We start from the raw sequence: 14,697 nt of genomic DNA, 5'->3' as shown, positions 1-14,697 counted from the left end.
ATGGTGGTGTACATGTCTTGGCGTGATGCAACATTTGTTGGTGCGCTGACTCGGGCTCCAGGAGAGCTCTGGCCTGCTGCCAACGATGTCCCTTGTTAGTCAGGTTCCCTCCAGTGACAGAGACCGAAGACGGGATGACAATGCTCTGGCATCCAGCGTGTTGCTCATCTTCATCGACGTAGTTCTCCTTAGAAGGTTATTGCTTTATGTTTGGAACTTCCGAGTGTCCCGGTTCACTTTCGATGCCTAGTTCACTCTGTGCTCCAAGTTTATTCTTTTGTGCGTTTTGAGTGTTGTTGCTGTTGTTGTTGTAATCTGGATGAACACTCTTGTAACGTAAAGTAAGTAAGCAGTGGTGCTTGGCAAGCAGTGGGCGAAGGTGTTTGCTTGGCAAGTAGTCTACCTAGAATAATTGGCAAACTCACTACAAAGAATTGGGTGATCAAAGGTCTGATTTGCAAGGAGATGGGGGTAACATCTTCCTATAATGATGCTACAGGTTTGAGTCAGGCATTGTGTATCAGGAGCCCTGATCTTTTGGTCAAAGCCATGATCTTGTAGTTATTGTTGAGTTTGATGTGAAGAAGAATGTAGACCAGTTTAACTTCTAGTGAATCCCAATTTGGGTAATGATGAGCAGTTAAACCGGTGAAGCTATTGGAGAAGTCATATGAATCAATATTGCAAGGGTTAATTTACCACTAGCAATGGACTACCCGCCTAGCCGCAGGGGACTACACCACTTGGAGTAAGTTGGCCGTTCCTAGATGTCCCAGATCTGTAGTGGAGACGAAGGGCCGGATCGCCTTTTTTTTTTTTTTCCTTTTTCGCTCTAGGATCCTTGTTGCGAATAATGAGGATCGGGTTGTAACGTACTTTTTCTGTAGGGTCGTCTTTGTAATTGTATGCCCACTGCTTCAATGAATGGAGCTATCGGGTGATTCTGGACCCTTCCCTATTCAAAATAAATAAATAGATTTTCCCTACTATATATTTCTTGTTTTGAGAGTATCAATTGCAGTTTTACCATGTCTTACTTCACATGTTGCACAAACCACCACTTCGATCGGTTTTTGTAGTTTTCACGGTTGTTCATCTAATTTATTGTTGTTTCTACCACCATTGGTCATGTAATCAAGTATTAAATGCTTCAATTATAGTAAAAAAAAATTAGAACCTTTGAAAATATAAATATGATTATTCGTCCAAAAAAATATGATTTTTTTGTGGTCGCACACTAGGATGTAACCGAGGGGTTTTATATGAAGTATATATGGTTACTGAAAAACTTGGTATATATATAGTTTACAGATCAAATACTTGCGACACACTAAACAAATCATAAAAATAGTTATCCATAGAAAAATCCCAATTTGTTTGATGATTCTTTATAGGGTATAACAAACCTCATTTTGAACATTAATTTCTCATCCAAAAGTTGGGACAAATACTCTTGGATAGACAGTTTATGAAATTCTTGTCGTTTGATTATTTGTTACATAGAACTTATGTATGGGATGCTAAAAAAAATATGCACATTGCACCCTATGAAATCATCTACAAAAAATCATAATTTTTGCGTGTATAATTATTTTCCTATGATATGTTTAATGGGTTACTGGGTATTTGTTTTAGAATATAAGCAAAAAATTGAAGTATAAATCAATGATTTTTCTAAAAAGAGGTTAAGACCTCCAGCCTTGAGAAGGGGGGAGGTGACTGTGGCGGGATCGAGCAATCACAGGATTTGGACATTTGAAACCGGAGGGGGAGTGAGAGGACTGACTAATTCGACCGTCCCGATCCAACGGTTGCGAGGGCCGTGGCTTTGTTCAGAGTTCAGACTGAAAACGAGGATGACTTCTGAATTCTGATCTCTTTTTTCCCGCATAAAACACGAAGTCGCGACCGATCGGTTTTAGCGTCTAGCGAAATTAGAATTTTCCGTTTCTTTTTGGGGTTTGAATTACCTAACCGTCCGATTTCTGCAGGGACAGTGTTTGCTCGCTGTTGTAATTAAGCACGGCCTGTGCTTCTAATCCTACTTGGTAAGTGGTAACGAGCTAGGTTGAATATATATATATATAGACATCTACCCCGCGGCCCCGCTGATTAGACCAAACGATCTTGTTAGCTTGTATACAGCGGAACCTCGCCGGAAAGCGCCAACACTAGCCACCGTCCACTGGCTGGCATGGCGGTGTTAGAGCCGAGCATGAACCAAACCCACACATCATATCCATCGAACCTGCCAGGAAGCCTAGCGTGCACCACAGATGCGGTGGCGAGGATGATGCGGAGGTGGGGCTACAAGGAGGGCTCGGGCCTTGGCGCGCGGGGGCAAGGTATCATCGCTGGCCGCGATCGTCAAGTCCCGGAAGGTGTTCCAGGGGAAGCGCGGGGAGAAGCGCAAGCTAGGCAAGTGGAAAGCCACGCTGCCGTCCTCCGTCACGCGGTACATCGTCGAGGAGGTGATCATGCCGACAGTGGCGGCGGGCGCGCGAGAGTGGGAGCCGTCGTGGGACCCGGGCTGCCACAACTGGCTACGCCCATGGATCCCGCTCATCGGCCACCTGCCGGAAAGCCTCTACGACACCGTGGAGAGCAAGATAATCACCCACCTCTACGACGCCGTCTCTCCATGGAAGGACTACCTGGATCCCGTACAATGGAACAGGTTCGCCCGGCGCCACGTCGTGCCCAGGCTAGCATTGCTTGTGCGGGAGCTGAGGATCACGCCGCCGAAGCAGATCGACCCCTCCTTCCGGATTGCGATGTTCTGGGCGCCCCTCGTGAGCGCGCAGGACATGGTGTCGATCCTAGAGGAAGAGCGGTTTTTCGAGAAATGGGAAAGCGCGATGCGCCACTGGCTGCAATGCACCGCGAGGCCACCGCTGGAGGAAGCCCTCGCGTGGTGTGCGGGCTGGAAGAAGCTCTTCACACCGGAGCTGCTTGAGGATGAACACGTGCTCGCGCGTCTAGATGCCGGCGTCGCTATGGTTGATCTTGGGATGCAGGACCTCAGGCTATAGTTGGTAGCTAGTGCACGCAGCTTGTCTATTGAACTTTCTTTTTTCGATCTTGGTAGTGCACGCCAGCTTGTCTAGTGAACTTTCTTTTTTCGATCTTGGTAGTGCACGCAGCTTGTCTAGTGAACTTGTAGTTACTAGCTATTACCGATGTAATATGGTGATCATCTCAGCATGTTATGAACTAGTATGATGTAGATATAAAAAATAGTAAATGATATCATCTTTACTACTACTACTACTACTACTACTACTACTACTACTACTACTAGCAACGATGATTGCTTCTTGTATTCTGTTTACCGAGCAAAATAGACCCCTGTTAATAATTAAATCTGACGCCGTGTTATTTTTATTTAAGCACAACTTCCAAATAATCGTGTGACTTGTCTTTAGTTCTGTTGTATTTGTATGTGGATGTGAGGTGCCGTACCGAAGTCGAGGAAGCGCTCCTCCCAAATGGCACGCTGTCCAGGAGGATGAAGATACCCAGGTGCATGAAGCGCTAGTGCATGGACTGGCCTTCCTTTCAGCCGAAGGTAGAGGTGGCTCGAGTTTGCCGTCACTGATGAACTCCGCCAAGCAATCTTGAGGCCTCACCATTCCTTCCGCCACCGAGGCGGCCAGATCTAGCGAGATATGCAACAGTAGGAGCTCCAACACGCTTATTGAAGAAGGGTTCTTGAGATCTGCCTCCCACTTGCAGCCACCACCATGGTGACTCACCGGCGAGCAGATCCGCCGACCTCGCAGCACCGCGCCATGGCACCGACGAGGGGAACCTCCATGGCATAACGCCATTCTCCGCAGGGGTGACGCCTACAACTACACCTACCACTAACCCTATCTACACAAGGACGCCGGCCTCCCCCTCCCCACCCACTCCGGCAGGTGAGGCCGCTGGAGGAGATGGGAAAGGAGTTGGGACGACATAGACGACTCTCAAGAAGAGGAGGGGTGGAGAGAGAAAGGGGAGAGGTAAATGACACTCGAGGGAAATATATTTGGAGGCGCCAACACCCACTCTCTCCCATGCGGTGGCAAGTTGTGTGTGCCATTTCCTTATCAGAGGGAGCATATGCATGCATGCATAAATCTACACCTCATGATGGCATCAACATATTAATTGCAATATTCAAAAATTCAAAATATTTTATATCCTAAATCATTAATTTTATTAGCAATCCGTTTAAATTGATGAATTTGTCTAGATGAGGGCTTCAAAGCTAGATCACGTGTTGTTATGTTTCGATGATTTTTTTCTTCGCCCTAGTTACAATATTATGTTTCCATGATTATCAAATTAGCAGCAGACACTTACCACGATATTTGGTTATAGGTAACATTGTACATATTTTTTAACATTGCAATGATCTGCAAAGTTAGAGAGCAGCTGATATAATGTTTGGATAGCTTTCGGAACTTGCATGTGAAGACTAAGATAACGACATGGAAAGGTGCAAAGATGAGCCACGCGGAAGGTCAATATTATCACATCAGCTAGGTAAATTATGGTTTTGCCAAGATTTGTGACCAGTCCTGACTCCTGAGGCCTTTCCAAAAGGGGTAAGTATGCGATGCATAACATGGATTTCTTTAGGCACTGGGTTAAGAAAGATCGTAAAATCATCTACATAGAGAGAGGTGCGCAAACGAGCCAACACACGAGCGAATGGGAGAGAGCACCTCGTGCAGAGTAGCCAGGCCAAGAATTTTTAGAAGAGGTTCGATCTCAAGAATGAAAAGCATTACAGAAAACGGGGGTCACAGGGACAACCTTATATGGCGAAATAACACTAGAAAACAAGTATAGAAGAAAATATCGGATGGCGTCCTCCTCTCGCGTCTCCAGTTGGCGTGTCACCTACGCTTCCCTTCCCGTTCCCGGTGATCGCCGGAGTTCCCCCTTCCTCGACGGAGTCCTCATGGTGCACCATGCGGCGAGGCGTATCCTTCTTCTCGACGACAAGGAAAGGATCAAGGACTCGCGGCTGCTGCGGGTGAACGAGGTGATCGAGCTAGGCGGGGCTGTGGCTTTCCTCCGCCATGATGCGCGTATTCCGGCGAGGCCCTTGCCGCCGGAATCTCTCTTCAAACATGACAGAGGCAATTCTCCTTCGGGGGTACCACGTGGCTCTCCCTGTGCCATGGATTTTCAGGTCGGATCGCATCGGGTGCCTTTGACAAAACCGCCGTCTGTGGCCATGGGTAACGTCTCCCCATCTCCATTGGTGTGCCGTCAAGAGCTTCGACGGTAACAGAATCAGCCACGGGGACAGACGGAGAAGGAATATCCGTGGCATATTCTTCACAATCTTTAGCCACCAACTCTGATTTGGGATCGTTGTTTAGCCACTGCTGGGGGATTTCTAGGGTTTCACCTCCTCCCTACCGTGAGTCCTTTGACTGGTGGCCGGGGAAAGTTGCCGGAGATCGCCGCTCCTTCGCGCAGGTGGCGGCTACCTCTCGTCCCGTACCACATCCGGCTCGGGCTCATTCGCCGGCGATAGGAGATCGTGGCGGAGGGCGTGGAGGAGCTGGGGGCGGGGGGGGGATGGGGCGAGGAGTTGGCCCTGGTGGAGGCGGGCGTGGGGTTCCTAATGGAGGCCCTGGCGGAGGTCGATTCGGTGGTGGTCGGAATCTCGTCTGGCAGCGCGACTTCCAGGAGGGGTCTGGTCAGAACTCCTCCTCCGTTGGTGGTGGCCAGCGAGCATCTGATGAGCATCGTGATGCTGCTGTTCAAGGTGGGTGTGGTAATCAAGCTGCAAATCGTCAGGTACCTCCTAATAGACCTGTAAGGAGTGAAGGGCAGGATTATCCTACTCCCTGTGCAAATTGCAATGTTGTTGGACACCTTCCTGCTTACTGTCCGACCATCCGTTGTGCTTGCTGTGGTAAACTTGGGCATATGTCAAGTATCTGTCAAGTTCTCCTTCCTTGGCAATGTGTGGCATGTATGTGCGGATTTCAGTCTCCTGGGCAAGGGTTCTTCTATTTTCCTGATAGTAGCTCGCCTCAACAAGTGAAAGAGAAAGCAAGTACTGTGATTTAACAGTGAAAGAGGGCAATGTTTTAGCCAGAGATATTGAGAAGGAATTCAATGAGGGTGGCTTCTTTGGTCCTGGGTGGAGATGTACTGCGAGGCCTCTTAGCCATATGCAATTCTCCATAAGATTTCCTAGTCAAAAAGAAGTGGAAGTGCTTGTTGCTGGGGGAATGAATTAAAGATGACGACTAAAAATGCTATTCTGAAACTATCTCCTTGGTCTAACGATGTCGGTGCAAGCTCAAAATTACAAAAAAGCTTGGGTTCGTGTGAGAAATATTCCTCCTGAGAAAAGAAATGAAGCTCATGTTGCTTATGCTGGTTCGCTAGTTGGTGTTACTTTAGACATTGACAAGTCCACTTTACATCGCCCCGAATATGTTAGGATCCTTATTGGGTGTAGAGATATTTCAAAGATCCCTGATAGGGCTGAAGGTTGTCTAGGGGACAATTTCTACTGGTTTTACTATGAAGTGGATAAAGTTGTGGTGGGAGGGCAACCTAGAAATAACAGTATGATTCCTGTGGATTCTAACTCGGGTGCTCCTTCCCCAAAGAGAGCTAGAACTGAGAACACAACTAATTATGAATCTTCTGAGGAATAAACTGGTGGTCAGCAGAGATCTGGTTCGACATCTTATGGAAAAACGTATGTTTCTACACTAGAAGCGGTCTCACAACATGAATCAGAAAATGAAAATGAGGGGGAGGGTGACTTGCTGATTGAGGAAATTATCCGAGATAAAATGGCTGAGATTGTGTCCAATGTGATGAACCCTATGGGAGATACTGCTGCTCATGCTACGGAGATAAATGTAATACCTAGCATGGGTGATGTGGTTGATACCTATGAACACTCAATTCTTCCTGAGAAACAAGTTACTGAAGAGCAGGATAAGATGAGCAAAGAGCAAAATGGGATGAATTCCTTTCATGTGTCAGAGAGGAACAAATGCGATGTGGTGGTTGATGAAAATGTGGCAGTGAGTAGTGAGAGCTATCATGGAAAGCTATGGTGGTGCATAATGGTGGTTCAAAATGGATGGGAGGATGTGCCATGGCTCCTGGGACGCCTATTACTACCAAAGAAATATATTTATCTGATGTCCACCCAAAAATGATTCCAACAATACTGTTCCCTTACTGTCAATCTCTAAGCAAAGAGATTTGGCCGAATCTTCCTAATGTGGTGGAGGTGGAATGCCAACAGAATTCGCCACTTCCTTATTCAGCAACATACTTTGTTCAATCCCCTGGGGACTCCCCTGTGAATGAGGTGACAGATTCACATGGCGAGGAAGAAAAAAGTGAAGGAGGTCTTGATAGCGCTGAAATGGTGGAGCCAGTTGGGAGGTTTAGCAAGCGAAACCTGGAGACAGCCAACGTCGAGGTTCTGGTGCGGGCGACCAATGTCTACAAGAAGCGCAATTTGCAAGGTGACAAACCCCCTGAATCTCCTAACTCTTTCTCTGTTCTATCTGATTTGGATATCATGAATAGGGCAGCTAAAATGGGTAGTGATGACTTTGAGTCTGTTAACTTGATTAGGGAAATGGAGATTGCTAGAGGAAATTTAGATGATAAAAATAATAAAAAATGCAATCTTTGGTTATTGAAAATGTGGATGGCAGTAAAATCCCCCTATCTATGGAATGGACATCTGATTATGAGAATGAGAATGATAACATGGATGATTTCATTTTTGTGGAATCTAGGAAGGGTGAGAAAAATAATAGCAGGAATAATATAGTGGTGAATAGACCTATTACTAGAAGTCAAAAAAAGTCTGATACCTTGATGCGTGCAGTTGACACACGTCCGTTGGGAACCCCAAGAGGAAGGTGTGATGCAGACAGTAGCAAGTTTTCCCTCAGAAAGAAACCAAGGTTTATCGAACCAGGAGGAGCCAAGAAGCACGTTGAAGGTTGATGGTGGCGGAATGTAATGCGGCGCAACATCGGGGATTCCGGCGCCAACGTGGAACCTGCACAACACAACCAAAGTACTTTGCCCCAACGAAACGAGTGAGGTTGTCAATCTCACCGGCTTGCTTTGTAACAAAGGATTAACCGTATTTTGTGGAAGATGATTGTTTGCGAGAAAACGATAAAACAAGTATTGCGATGAGATTGTATGCGATGTAAAGAATAGGACCGGGGTCCACAGTTCACTAGAGGTGTCTCTCCCATAAGATAAAAGCATGTTGGGTGAACAAATTACAGTCGGGCAATTGACAAATAGAGAGGGCATAACAATGCACATACATGACATGATAAATATAGTGAGATTTAATTGGGCATTACGACAAAGTACATAGACCGCTATCCAGCATGCATCTATGCCTAAAAAGTCCACCTTCGAGGTTATCATCCGAACCCCTTCCAGTATTAAGTTGCAAAACAACAGACAATTGCATTAAGTATGGTGCGTAATGTAATCAATAACTACATCCTTAGACATAGCATCAATGTTTTATCCCTAGTGGCAACAGCACATCCACAATCTTAGAACTTTCTGTCACTGTCCCAGATTTAATGGAGGCATGAACCCACTATCGAGCATAAATACTCCCTCTTGGAGTTAAGAGCAAAAACTTGGCCAGAGCCTCTACTAATAACGGAGAGCATGCAAGATCATAAACAACACATAGGTAATAACTTGATAATTAACATAACATAGTATTCTCTATCCATCGGATCCCGACAAACACAACATATAGAATTACAGATAGATGATCTTGATCATGTTAGGCAGCTCACAAGATCCAACAATGAAGCACAATGAGGAGAAGACAACCATCTAGCTACTGCTATGGACCCATAGTCCAGGGGTGAACTACTCACTCATCACTCCGGAGGCGATCATGGCGATGAAGAGTCCTCCGGGAGATGAATCCCCTCTCCGGCAGGGTGCCGGAGGTGATCTCCAGAATCCCCCGAGATGGGATTGGCGGCGGCGGCGTCTCAGTAAGGTTTTCCGTATCGTGGCTCTCGGTCCTGGGGGTTTCGCGACGGAGGCTTTAAGTACGCGGAAGGGCAGGTAAAGAGGCGGCACGAGGGGCCCACACCACAGGCCGGCGCAGCCAGGGCCTGGGCCGCGCCGCCCTGGTGTGTCGCCACCTCGTGGCCCCACTTCGACTCTCCCTCGGTCTTCTGGAAGCTTCGTGGCAAAATAGGACCCTGGGCGTTGATTTCGTCCAATTCCGAGAATATTTCTTTACTAGGATTTCTGAAACCAAAAACAGCGTAAAACAAGCAATCGGCTCTTCGGCATCTTGTTAATAGGTTAGTGCCGGAAAATGCATAAATACGACATATAATGTGTATAAAATATGTAGATATCATCAATAATGTGGCATGGAACATAAGAAATTATCGATACGTCGGAGACGTATCATACCTCTACCCATATTCCTGGTAGAGCTATCAGACAAAAATACACTCCATCCAGATTTAAATGATAGGAGCCGTTTGGAATTGTAGAAGTGTGGGAAAAAGGCATGTCGGCTTGTCTCACAGATCTTATTAGAAATCATGGGTTGGATTTCATTTGTCTTCAAGACACAATGAAGCGGACGTATAATGATAAGTTCTTTAGAAAAATTGATCCTAGTGGTTGTTTCTTCTGGAAATGGCTCCCTTCCGTTGGCATATCTGGTGGGATCCTTTGTGGTGTAAAGCAAGATTCCTTTGGTGTCCTTGGACACAAGATTGGTGATTTTATTTTGAGGTTGGACCTTTGGGATAATAAAAAAAAATGAAAATGGTCCTTGCTAACCATTTATGGTCCGGCTCATGATGATAGAAAGAATGAGTTCCCGGCCGAAATGTCATCCTTTTGTCATACGATCGATTGTCCTTATATCATTGGTGGAGATTTTAATATTCTTAGACATTCTGGGGAGAAGAATAAGAAATCTTCCTTATCTCATTTTTCTGATGTTTTTAATTCTATAATTCATATGCTTGGGTTGAGAGGAATTCATATGTCAAGTGGTGCATATACGTGGTCTAATAATCAGAATAACCCAACTTTGGAGAAACTTGATAGGATCCTTATGTCCCCTGAGTGGGAGAATGTGTTTCCTCTAGTTACCATAGCCCCTTACTCCTCATGTCTGGCGACTTGAATGGTAATTCTTGGAAAAAAAGAGAGTTTCGTTTTGACGTTTCTTGGCTTAAGAATAAAGATATTTTAGCAGAGGTGGAATTTTTTTGGAGGAAACCGGTGAATAGTCATGGTCCTATTGATATTATTAATATCAAGTTAAAGCGATTCAAAAAACTTTTTAAAGGATGGGGTTCAAGCTTATTTGGCCATATCCGTAAGAAAATTAAGAACTCAAGGAGGATTTAACCTTGCTTGAAAAAATGGAAGAAGAGGCTATGCTTTCTCCTGACGAGTGTATTAGAAAGACTAATATCCTAGTTGAGCTTCAAAAGATTTATGCCGACGAGGAACTTTACTGGTTGCAAAGGTCGAATTAGAGGTGGCTTTTAAAAGGGAACCAAAATTCTGCCTATTTCCATAAGGTAGCTGATGGGAGTAAAAGGAAGAATACTATTCACTTCCTCAAACATGGTGAGGTGAATATAGAAGGGACGGAAAACCTGCTGAAACATGCCACAGACTTTTATAAAAACCTTTTTGGACCTGCTCCTGGTAACTTGTTACATCTAGATCCTTCCATTTGGTCTGATCATGAGACCCTGGATGACATTGATAATGCTGATTTGACTAGACCGTTCACGGTTGAGGAAATAGAAAATGCTCTATTTTCTATGAAGGAGAATCGCGCCCCTGGCCCGGATAACATCCCCATTGAATTTTTTCAATGTTGTTGGCAATTAGTAAACCCTGAGATAATGTACATGTTTCATTGCTTTCATAATGGAAACTTGGATATCAAAAGGTTAAACTATGGGGTCATAACTTTGCTTCCTAAGTTGGCGGGTGCCGATAAAATCTATCAGTATCGTCCCATTTGCTTACTAAGATGCATTTATAAGTTGGTCACCAAAACTTTGACGTTGCGGTTAGAACCTTACTCTGATAAGCTCTTTAGCATTCAGCAAAATGCCTTTATTAAAAAGAGGAACATTATGAATGGGGTCCTATCTTTGCATGAATTGCTTAATTATACTCATGTGAAGAAACAAGCTGGGATTGTTCTTCAGCTCGATTTCGAGAAGGCCTATGATAAGGTAAATTGGAATTTGTATTTAGAGTGTCACAAAATCAGAGGTTTAGTTGACTTGTGGTGTTCATGGGTTAAGCAATGCCTTTTCGAGGGGACGGTATGCGTGAAAATAAATGACGAGATGGGGCCCTATTTTCAGAGTTCTAAAGGGGTTCGTCAAGGCGACCCCACACTACTAGGAAAAGGCCTAGCCGTAAGAAGTGTGTCAGTGGCGCACCACAAAAGTAGTGCGCCACTACTAATTAGCAGTGGCGCACCAAAAAATGGTGCTCCACTACTAGAAAAATAGCAGTGGCGCACTAGTATAGTGATGGGCCACTACTACTTTGTAAACTGATTATAAATTAACAGTGGCGCACCGCATATACGTGCGCTATTGCTATTTTAAATAGCAATGGCGCACGTATATGGGGGTGCGCCACTGCGTTCAACTGGTAATATAGCGCATTATATCTTGGTGCGCCACCACGCCGCACGTCTCGCCCACCACGTGCCGCCACGCGCCTAGCACCAGCCACCACACACACGCGCGCCTCCCCCCGGATCTAGTTTCTCTCTCCCCCACGATCCAGTTGACCAGTTCCCTCTCCCCACGATCCAGTTCCCCCGCAAGCCCTCCCCCCGCACGCCGGCTCGGCGGCCACCGCGGCCACCTCTCCTCCCTCCGCTACCCCAACAACCCCGACGTCTTCGACCTCATCGAGCGGGAGAAGCGGCGGCAGCGCAGCGGCATCGAGCTCATCGCCTCAGAAAACTTCACCTCATTCGCCGTCATCGAGAAGTACTCCGAGGGCATGCCGGGGAACCGCTACTACGGCGAGAACGACGTCATCGACGAGATCGAGAACCTTTGCGCCGACCGAGCCCTCGCGGCCTTCCGCCTCGACTCCACCTTGTGGGGCGTCCACGTGCAGCCCTACTCGGGCTCGCCCGCCAACTTCGCTGCCTACACCGCGCTCCTCAGCCCGCACGACCGGATCATGGGGCTCGACCTCCCCTCCGGCGGCCACCTCACGCACGGCTACTAGCATACTACACCGCCGGCGGGAAGAAGATCTCCGCCACCTCCATCTACTTCGAGAGCCTGCCCTACAAGGTCAGCGCCGCCGACGGCTACATCGACTACACCAGGCTCGAGGAGGTCGCACACCGCGAGCCCGAGACACTCCTACATGTGCCAGCGTCGATCGCCGGGCGGCGGGAAGCCAGCGTCGACTGGCGGCGTGCAAGAAGCCGGCGAGCTCCATCTGAGGGACCTGATTGCTTTTTGTCTTTTTCTGTTAGGGGTTTACCTGCAAAGTTCGAAAACTGGTTGTATATTTTATGTAATAACTCTGATTTAAATACTATAATAAATGTTTAGTCGCTTATTCTTATATAAATATAAATAAAAAGGAACGGAAAGGGAAACACGGCAGAGCAGAGCACCACGACGTCCACTTTTTTCTTTTCTTTTTCCTACACAACCAGTGGCGCACAGCTAATACTTCCTTTGGCGCACCTACTACTAGTCCCTGTGACGCACATACGCTCCTGTTTGTGGCGCACCTACTACTAGTCCTTGTGGCGCACATATGCTGCTGTTTGTGGCGCACCGCACAGTGCGTTATTGGTATATGTTATAGTAGTGGCGCACCACTAGTGCGCCACTGCTAATTGTTAGCAGTGGCGTGATATCAGTGGCGCACCACTAGTGCGTCAGTGGTGCGCCACTGATAGCAAAAACTGGTGCGCCACTGATAATCTGTTTTCTAGTAGTGCCATGTCTCCTACTTTGTTCAACCTCATAGCCGAATCCCTTACTAAGATGGTGTTAAGAGCCCAACCTAATGAGATGTTGGTGGGGCTTGCTGCTGATATAATTCCCATTGGTGTGGCTGCGTTACAGTATGCGGATGATACGGTACTTTGCATCAATCATGATCCCGAGAAAGCCATAAATCTCAAGTTATTGCTCTATTCCTTCGAGTTGATGTCTGGGTTAAAAATTAATTTTGAGAAGAGCGAAATCTTTACCATAGGGGGAGATAATAACATGGCTGCTTTCTATTCTGATATGTTTGGGTGTCCATTCTGTCGAGTCCCTGTTCTGGCATCGGCAAGGCCTTCGCGCGTCTCATCTCCGTGGATCTCAAGGAGGGAAAGGGCGTCGAGAAGGCGATCAACTTCAGGATTCTCCAGATCATAATCTTGCTGCGTTTTCCCTAAAGTGAGTCAAAAGAAGTTTGTCAAGGAAAAGCGAGCCACGAAAATTTGATGACCCGAAGAAATAGCAGAGATATGAGTACTTACTCACAAAACGTCAACTCTGCGACTCCAAGCGACTGAGGATTTCTTTTTCACGAGCAGATTGATGGGCTATGTTTTCGCTCAAAGAAGTTTCCGCGCCGTGAAGTCTTTTTCGAAGATCTGCTTCAGCTTTCTTGCGAGATTTTTCGCTTTGCTCTAACTTGACAGCAAGAGCGTCAGCACGTTTGTTAGCTTCCGCAAGAGTCTCTGGCAAAATAAACGACAGTAAAATATCACGACAAAAAGAATGAAGGAATATGTTCAGTAGAAGAGGCAGGAAAAAATAGTACCTTCAAGCTTGGAGACATAATCACGGTACCCGATCAATTGGGTACCGAGGCGGACAAATTCCTTCATCAAAGGCTGAAGAGAAGACCATCGAAAACAGAAATCAATATAGTAAGCAAAAGCTTGACAGCACCAAGCAAAAACCAGACGGGAGTCCAAAGCACTGAAACGTTCAGAGTATAAAAAGAAAGAGAAGAAGAGATAACTTACATCGTCCATTAAAGGAGTCGTGGAACTACCAGTTAGCAAGGTAGGTTCCTTGGCCGGCTCGACCCTAGCCCTCTTTGGCGAAGGGGCACGGGGGCTTGCAATTGGAGTTGGATGCTCGATGTCTTGCTGAGGAGGCGAGGTTTCATCCCCATCAGGTTGAGCTTCAGAGACAACTAAAGTACGCGACGTACTCGTTCGAGCAGCCGCGTCAATAGGTGGATTTTCATCCTCGTCACCACTACAATAAAACGGCGACAATATAAGAAACAACACAGACAAAATATCGAGAGCAAACAAAATAGAGTAGCAAGGACTTACGAGCTGACAAGGGCATCCTCGTAAAGGTTGAAAGTTGTCCTTTCTTAAGTAGGAACAACTTCTTCGGCAGGAGATGCGCCGGCTTTGGAGGTCCAGAATCGGCAACTTCGCCCCTCTTTCTCTTGTTCATTGGAGAAACAGCGGAGGGAAGGGAGTGTGCCGATTCGGATGCCTCGGAATCGATTTCTTTTTCAGAGGAAGCCGCGGATTTTTGAAAACCCGCGACTTCACTCTCAGGGCGAGAAGTACCCTGGTTGTCGCTGGTGACAACAGGCCGTTCTTCGACTTCTCCACCTTCAGGAAGGGGAGGAAGAGGC

General features: G+C 46.5%; 1 protein-coding gene across 1 annotated transcript; it reads left to right on the top strand.

The window, feature by feature from the left end:
* LOC124656462 (septin and tuftelin-interacting protein 1 homolog 1-like) lies at positions 1–3,032 on the top strand. Its single transcript, XM_047195200.1, has 2 exons — positions 1–94; positions 2,302–3,032. The coding sequence occupies exons 1-2, from the start codon at positions 1–3 to the stop codon at positions 3,030–3,032; spliced, it is 825 nt and encodes a 274-aa protein (XP_047051156.1).
* The last annotated feature ends 11,665 nt before the right edge of the window (positions 3,033–14,697 follow it).

Source organism: Lolium rigidum, chromosome 5 (genome assembly GCF_022539505.1).
Source record: "Lolium rigidum isolate FL_2022 chromosome 5, APGP_CSIRO_Lrig_0.1, whole genome shotgun sequence".
Classification (NCBI taxonomy): Eukaryota; Viridiplantae; Streptophyta; class Magnoliopsida; order Poales; family Poaceae; genus Lolium; species Lolium rigidum.
This window is presented reverse-complemented; position numbering and strand designations above follow the sequence as displayed.